Source organism: Lactuca virosa, chromosome 4, assembly GCF_052849685.1.
Source record: "Lactuca virosa cultivar CGN04683 chromosome 4, Lactuca_virosa_CGN04683_v6, whole genome shotgun sequence".
In the NCBI taxonomy this organism is placed as follows: domain Eukaryota; kingdom Viridiplantae; phylum Streptophyta; class Magnoliopsida; order Asterales; family Asteraceae; genus Lactuca; species Lactuca virosa.
Window position 1 is genome coordinate 495,387,179 of NC_136429.1, and position 8,701 is coordinate 495,395,879.

At 31.6% G+C, this 8,701-nt stretch overlaps 1 protein-coding gene across 1 annotated transcript; it reads left to right on the plus strand.

Moving 5' to 3' along the window:
• Nucleotides 1-2,033: 2,033 nt before the first annotated feature.
• Nucleotides 2,034-5,921, plus strand: LOC145109320 (putative methylesterase 11, chloroplastic). The gene is made up of 5 exons (XM_079046470.1): nucleotides 2,034-2,551; nucleotides 3,322-3,558; nucleotides 3,656-3,799; nucleotides 3,893-4,024; nucleotides 5,233-5,921. The coding sequence occupies exons 1-5, from the start codon at nucleotides 2,198-2,200 to the stop codon at nucleotides 5,503-5,505; spliced, it is 1,140 nt and encodes a 379-aa protein (XP_078902596.1). The 5' UTR covers nucleotides 2,034-2,197; the 3' UTR covers nucleotides 5,506-5,921.
• The last annotated feature ends 2,780 nt before the right edge of the window (nucleotides 5,922-8,701 follow it).

Sequence of the window (8,701 nt, forward strand, 5' to 3'; positions counted from 1 at the left end):
AGGGCAAAATAGTCACCTTGTATTTAAATCTTATTAATATAGTAAATACTTCTAATTTTGAAAGTAATAACCGGTCTTATACATGTTAAATTCCAATTACTCGATTTCCAACTATCTAACTCAATAACTGTATCTACTTCTTCTTAACCTTACATTTTTATAATGTTATTGATTATATTTACTATAATTAAGTTTAAATTGCAGAGAGTTTTACTTGAAAGTGATGAGTATTAATTGATGCTTTTATTGAAGCTTGAGGATGATGCCAAACTATAAATCCCTTAGTGGTAATATCCTACATACTTAATAATTGATTATTTCAACAAAAAATATTTCCATTAACTTTTATCACAAATTTGTTGAATTAACCATATTTTTATGATTATAAATTTGTTTTCTCTAGTCACTTGTACTTATCAGCTTGAAGAGGAGAAAAGATTAACCACAACTATATTGATCATACCATTCTGACATGCTCTTCAAATTGTCTTTGCTTCATTCTTTGTTTTTTGTTCGTTTTTGTGTATTTGATTTGTTTCTTCAAGAAACTCAGTTTTCCATTAATTTTGATAACAAATTTGTTGAATTAAGCATACTTTTATGATTATAAATTTGTCTATTTTCTATTGTTAAATCAAGTGTAAATGAAGAATTTTGCTGCATTTTCAAAGAAGCGTCACTCTGTCAACATTCATTCTCTATAGTTCTTTCTCTTATTTTCGATATAGATGCATGTCACAACAGTAAGACAAAAAGAGGTGTTAGTGACCATTAATGATGAAAAGGTAAGATATAATTTAAGAATATTATATAACGTGTAAATTGTAGATTTGTGATATTTTATTTCTATGAAAAATATGTTGTTTGATTGCTATGTTACATATCTGGGTTTATTTTTTATTTTTTAATTTGATTTTGATAAGTTTGATCTAAATTTGATAATTGAAGCATATAAGAAAGATATGTGCTAACGATTTTGAATTTATATTGCCCTCCAGAAACTAACCGTAGCCTCACAGACCGTTTCCTCATATCTCAGTAGGTCTTAACATTTCCCTAAATTCAGCTACAAGAAGTCATGGATGCACTTCTTGAATCAATCATCAAAAATGAATTTCATTTGTTAGTTGGATACAATGACCAAAATGCAAGATTTGTTAAAGTTCATTATTATTTATTAGTGTTAACCTTTGACAAATTATGAAACTAATATTATATTTTTGTTCATAACATGTTTTTTTGTAATAATTTTCTTTGATTGGAAGATATGTATACGTGATTAGGTGTAGCCAGAAAAATCGTAGTTTAATTCTTATAAGGAAAAAAAATACTTTAGAAGTTGACCAAATTACAATGTCCGAATTTGATGTTTATGGTTATGACAATGAACTTTAATTATAATGATTATCGAATTTCTTTGTAGAATTTAACGTTATTGGTACATATTACAACATATTGTTGCTTTTGATTTTACAGGGCCAATATGAAAAGAGCCATATGAGCATTTATGAGGGTTGGTACACTGAACAAAGTCAATTCATAAAGCTACTACACAACATGTTTTAATCAAGAAGTCACATTATGTTGTGATAAAACAAAGATCACATAGATCATTTATGTTAAAAATTACTGTATTAAAAAACCAAATTGTTTTAATATAAATATTAAATATTTTTATTTAATAAGTTTGGTTCAAAACTCTAAAATGAATCTAACTAACATTTTTTTATTAAAAATTCACCAAAGACAATGTCACCCATTAATGTAATGTGTATTTAATTGATGTTATCCGCGTTTAAGACGGGTTATAATCTAGTATATATGATTTCAAAATAGGATGTTAGTGAATAAATCTATTTATATTGATTAATTAGTTTAAAAAAAACTCAAAAATTCCGATCTCCAAAAATCCAAACCCAAAATTTTTAGATATCCAAATCCATAATTAAAATACATATTTGGATAATAAAATCCGACAAGAAGGAAACATATTTTAAAATGAAAATATTTAATAAATAAAAAAGCAACGCCCATCAATAAGCAGTTGCAAGCAAAAGGCTACTGCGCTTTCTCACGAACTTCCGCAGCGAAGCCGCTCTCTCTCTTCTCCGCCATTGTTGAAACGCTTTTTTCTTCATACATAAGTTCTACTTCTCTATCTCGTTTGATGCATTGAATCAAAAAGGTATCAACGACAATGGGTATATGCTTGTCAACTGAATCGCCACCAAGGAAAAACCATTCGAAACGCGTCACAAATCAATCAACTACATCAGCCAATAGCAATTCAAGCAATCGATGGTCTCGCGTTCGATCTCTTTCTAGTAAGAGAGAGAAATTTGATGATGCTATGATTCATGAACATGCAATCGCTGCCGCTCTCCTTTTCCAGCAAAATGGCGGTGTTTTGCCTTTCGATCGATCAACTTCTCTCCGACATCCTCCTGGCTCTGCGAACTCCAAACGTCACAATCCTCTCCCTCGGAGTTCTAGTACTAGGCCTAGATCGGTTGCTGATCCTCTGTTTCCTCCTCAGCAGCTCCTTAATCAGGTCTGGTTGCTGTCTCCGATCACGAATTTTGGTTAATTATACGCAATTGATGCTTATTTTGATTTTAATTCACAAACATTATGATATTCCGATTGTCATTCCGGTGAAATTAGGGAGATTCACTTGAGAAACAACCGTCAAATTGCCAAAACATGCAGATCACTGCTGTTCACATCTTCTTTCGTTTATTCATTTTGTTGATCTTAAAACTCTATCAATAGGTCAAAGACCTTTTGGGGCAAATAAGCGGATTTTGTAACTTGTATGTCGTTTTGTAGTTCTTTCATGATCAAAAATCTGGTCTGAGATTTGTCGGCAGCACAAATGTCCACTTCTAATCCTGTTTTCTGTCATTACTTGAGCCTGTAGATTCTGTTCAGTGTCCAAATAACTAGAACTTTGGGGTGCTGAAGATGTAATTTTTTTCTGGTTTCATCAGAATAGGAGCCAGAATCAGCAAACAAAGATAAAAGTCCTCATTTGTTGTATTGCTAATTGAATGTTTGTGTTAGGTAGTGCAAAAAAGTATGCAACTTTTTAATCTAAATATCTAATCAATATGATTACTTACCTACCTGTGACTCTCATAAATGTTATGAATTATGTATATGTGTGATTATTTGGTTGTCTGTAGGACATTCTATTGTCTTTCCTGATGTTAAAACTTAAAACTTAAATTTCTAGTTACATACTTACATACAGATCATTTATTAGTTTGAAATGGCCTATGAAACTTACTCCAATACTTAAATTCTTGTTCTTGTTCACAGGATCTAAATCTTGATGAACTGGAGACAAGCCACATAGTCCTTGTTCATGGAGGTGGATTTGGAGCCTGGTGTTGGTATAAAACAATTGCACTTTTAGAAGAATGTAAATTCAAAGTTACTGCAATTGATTTAACTGGTTCTGGAATCGATTTGTTTGACACCAATAGCATCAAAAGTCTTTCACAGTATGTAACACCACTCATAGATTTCTTGGAAAAGCTCACAGATGAAGAGAAGGTTGGTTTCTTACTTTCTTATGATCTTATCCACAAATTCACTTCTATTTTCATCTCTTACATCTGTAATCCAAATCATTATTTCTTAATCCACGCAGGTGATTTTGGTAGGCCATGACTTTGGTGGATCATGTATATCATATGCAATGGAGCTATTTCCATCTAAAATTTCTAAAGCTATATTTATCGCTGCTTCTATGTTGAAAAGTGGTCAAAGTACTCTTGATATGTTCTCACAAAAGGTTTGTTCCTCAATATATATAATTTCTTCTACCCTTTAATCTTTCTTTTGTTATAAGTTTAAGAATATTTCAATGTATAAATTATATTTGCAGGAAAATACAAATGATCTCATGCGTCAAGCTCAAAAGTTCATCTATGCAAATGGGAATAATTTGCCTCCAACTGCAATTGATCTTGACAAAATGCTCTTAAAGGACCTTCTATTCAATCACAGTCCTCCCAAGGTATAGCTCAATACTACTGTATTTGATATGTATTTGACTATGATTGTCAATGAGACAAAAAGACGTAAACGCCCTTGTCATCCATCATCTAAAATATCCCCAAAAAGTTGAATTATACAAAAATTTATTGCCCTTATTAACACATTGTATATACACAACAATTGCTACCGATTAGGCATGCCTTTATGCTAACATGCTCCTTGCCATTGTGCTAACCTGCACTTAAATAATATAATCTATAAAAATGCCATGTTTAGTCCTTATAGTTTTAAAATGGTATAATTACTTGTTTTTGTCCCTGTAGTTATATACTATTGTGGCCATTTTAGGTTAATTACAATTTTCGTCCTTACAGTATCAAATATTTTTTAAAAATAGTCCCTGCTTCCTGTATTATAAAATCTTTGTATAAATGGTCCCTGCTTAAATGGAAAATTACAGAAATGGTCCTTATGTATCATAAAACTAGAGAAATGGTCCCCTTCTAAATATGGAATTCCCAGAAATGGTCTCTATGGAATAGTGTAATTACAGAAATTTTCATGTTTCTTAAAAGGATTAATCTCATAAAAAAACCTTATATTTTGTGTTTTTTCCGGATTAAACATTATCTTTATTTTTTTTCATGAAAAAGACCTTATAGTTTTTCATTTTCTCCGAAAAAACCTTCAACTTTGTCTCTTTTTTTTCCGACAAAAACCCTCAACCTTCTAAATATTTCGAAATAAATCCTCAATTTTTTTAAATTTTCCTGAAAAAACCCTCACATTTTACAACTTTTTAAGAGAAAAATGACTAAAAAGGCCAGATCGGAGAAAATAAAAAAAAATGCGAGGTCTTTTTCATGAAAAAAATAAAGTTGCGGTTTAATCTGAAAAAAAAAACACAGAATATAAGGCCTTTTATGAGATTAAAGCCTCTTAAAATTACAAAATTGATCCCTACATTTTAGAAAATCTCAGAAACGATCCTTGTTTAATTCAAAAATTACAAAAATTTTATTCTATTCCAAATGATGTCGAAAACATAAAGGTTACATCAATCCAAATTTGTGTCAATGGGACAACGTTTCATTTTTCCTTTTTTAAAAAGCTTGAATAGGGACTCAAAAAGACGTAATTACGTAAACACCCTTGTTGAGAAAGTTAATTTGTACCAAAAAGTCACTGACCTTTTTCCGTTTGACGCATCCAAATTTGTGATTCCAGGATGTAGCATTAGCGTCTGTTTCCATGAGGCCGATTCCATTCCCACCAGTTCTAGAGAAACTCTCTCTTTCCGATTCCAACTACGGAAAAGTGAGAAGATTCTACATAGAAACACCAGATGACAATGCCATTCCAATCGCCTTACAACAAAGCATGATAAACGAATCCCCACCTGAAAAGGTATTCCGTATCAAAGCTTCTGATCACTCCCCTTTTTTCTCAAAACCTCAAGCCCTACATAAATTACTAGTCGAAATCGCAAAACTCACATAACAGCACATAAGACATAACCATGAAAAGTAACATTTGCATAGGTAGAGCGTGATTTTGAGCGCCGTGTACATTGTGTTTTACTTCAACATTTCAATTCATAAATTAAAATAAATCATGTTGAATTTTACGTATAAGAAATTGCTAGAAAATCTAGCAATTTTTTGTAGGTGATATTCGTTGGGTTATATTTTCTTTGTCTTTATAATATAATATGTAATAAGGATATGAAGTAAGATTGAGATAGATGGTAGGGATTATGTTTATGTAAATTTGAATTAAATAATTTCATTTGGTTTTTGTTGCTATTTTTATTCGGTATGTAATGTAGTTCAATGTTTATCTGTCAAAGAGATTACTTTCACATAAATAGTAGAGTAAATTACATGAATGGTCCCTATGGGTTGGGGTAATTTATACGTTTGGTTTCTTAACTTATTTGTTTAACTCGGAAGGTTCCTACTGTTTGTTTTTGTTGCGCATTTGGTCATGGTCTTACATGAAAAGACTATTTTGTTATTGATTTTTTAAATTATTTAAATAAACGAGTAAATTACACGAATCGTCCCTCGTGCAGGTGCGAAAATACACGTTCGGTCCCTATTTTCAAAAATTAATTCGGACCGTCCCTCGATAGTCTAAAACTTACACGCTTCATCCCTAAAACACGATTTTATTGCGAACTTAGTCCGTTCCAGATTTGAAATGACCATAATACCCTTATGTTTTTATTTTTCAATTAATTCGATTTTTATTAAGATTTTCAATAAGAAAAAATAAAACCCCCTACCCTTCACTTTCCCAACCCATCCACCACTTTTTAACTGTTAACGTAAGCGCACACACATTCATAAGAAGGAAAAAGGAGATCACCAACTTGTCGATGACCAGTCATCATCATCGTCTACACCCTCTGGTGGTGGTGGTTTTGGCTGGGTTTTCTGGGGGAACTCTAGAAGTATCCTAACTCCCCCTTCCTGTTTCTCCACCTTCATCTGAGAAGGTGATCGGTCAGTCACTGGTCATCATCATCGCCATCGCCTCCAAGCCACCACCATCCTCCCCGCAAGCCACTGACTTCATCTGCAGGTTTCTGGCGAGGGATAGGTTTTCCAAGCCACCACCGCAAGCCACTAACTCCTCCATCACAAGTGAACGTCATCATTACCACTGAACTCTGCCATCACCACATTTGAACCCGTCACAAATGGCTACTCCTTCTGGCGAATCTCTCAATCGTCGTCGTCTCAAGCCCAATCTCTCAAAACCTCACTCATAGATCTGCTCAATTAATTCACAATCGTCACTCGATTTATGCAAGTGTGTTTTCATATATGAGGGCTAGGTTTTTCAATTGGAAGTGGTTTGATTTTAAGGTTTGGGGTTTTAGATTTCTGGTCGATTTTGAAATTTCTAGTTTTTTAGGTTTTAATTCTTGGTTTTCAGATTTGATTTGGTTTGGTTTGGTTGTCGGAAGTAGGCTGGTGGCCGGAGGTGGCTGGTGGTCGGACATGATATTTTTGACCAACATTTTCCAGTGACCTGGTTGAAGGGAGGGTTTAGGGCCATTTTTTTTAAAAAGGAAATAATAATATTTTTTATAATAAACAATCAATAAAGAATTAAGAAATAACAAATAAATAGAAAATAAATCAAAATAGAAATAAATAAGGGCAAAATGGTCTTTTTATGTCCGGAGGGATGAATCGTGTAAGTTTTAAACTGACGAGGGACGGTCCGAGTTAATTTTTAAAAATAGGGACTGAACGTGCATTTTGACACCTGTACGAGAGACGATTCGAGTTAAATAAACACACCCCCAACCCGACTTCCATCTCACATTACCTTACCTACCTCACATTATTTAAATAAATTAAGACAAAATGGTCTTTTTAGGTAAGATAGGGACCAAACACGCAACAAAAACAAACTGTAGGGACCTGTCAAGTTAAAAAAATAATTTAGGGACCAAACGTGTAAATTACCCCAAACCATAAAGACCTTTCGTGTAATTTACTCTAAATAGTAAGATAGATATTTATTTTATTCATTATAAAATTCAGAAAGTAAAAAAAAAAAATACGTAACTTGCTATTTTGTATTAAAAAAAAAAAAAAAAAAAAAAAAAAAAAATCATTTAAAACCGAAAATAGAATATTCTCTACTGAAACTTGTCTCCGCTATATTATATTTATCTTCATCTTGGATTATTGTATTGATAACCGACAACCTTACAATATCTTAAACACACATAGGCACGCTTGCTTTTGTATTAAAACATTTTCTTTTTATTTACATAAAATTCCAATACTATTTTTCTGAGTCTCTACTCTCTAATAAGTCCTCACACCCACAAATATATAAATATAATGTTTATGAAACCAAATGATATATTTGAGTTTTTTCTTTCTTAAAAAAATAGAAAAACCTAATAAACTTGTTCGTTGAAATGTTAGTCTACATAACTTTTTAAAAAGTTAGCATAATAACTTAAATTTTTTTGAAAAACAAACTAGTTTTGTTGTGCCAAATGTAACCTAGAAACTCTATTTTTCAACTTATAAAAGGAAGTTACTTTTTTATATATTCTATATTAGTTTATAACCCGTGGGAACCATGGTAATAAAATTAATTAAACTTTTATAATAAAAAATTATAATTATTAATCAATTATTTTAAATAAGTCATTTTAAATAAATTATTAATTAAGAGATATATAAAATTTTTAAGTTATTATAACTTCAAATTTAACATATAATTAGAAAATGTAAATTTGAATTTTGAAATGAGTTACCTAATATATCTATATGACACATGACATAATATTAATGAGGAGTTGTATTAGAGTGACACTTGTCAAAAGGAGATTAAAACTATTCATCTATTAAAATAGGGATGTAGCGCTCCATGGTGTTGTTCACAAAAATTTCAAAGGCAATAGTACCTTTCTAGCATTTTGCCATATTGTGGTTAGTTGTGAGGAGTGAATCAAACATCAATTGTTAAAAGAACCCATTTTCTAATTTTAAAAATCGCATTTGCATATCGGCTTTTACTGAATCCTACGTTGGTCTCAAGGATAGTAGACAATGTTGTAGAGAGGGGAGATTACAACAAAATAAAAGGCTTTAAAATCACCTTCAAACAACAAACTAAAAATTTATAAGTAGAATCAACAGCACACTTGATTCTTGATCAC

Coding starts and splice junctions, on each gene's coding strand:
- LOC145109320 (XM_079046470.1), top strand. CDS start 2,198: ATGGGTATATGCTTGTCAACTGAATCGCCACCAAGGAAAAACCATTCG. Junction 2,552..3,321: donor CTCAGCAGCTCCTTAATCAG/GTCTGGTTGCTG, acceptor TCTTGTTCACAG/GATCTAAATCTTGATGAACT. Junction 3,559..3,655: donor AGCTCACAGATGAAGAGAAG/GTTGGTTTCTTA, acceptor TAATCCACGCAG/GTGATTTTGGTAGGCCATGA.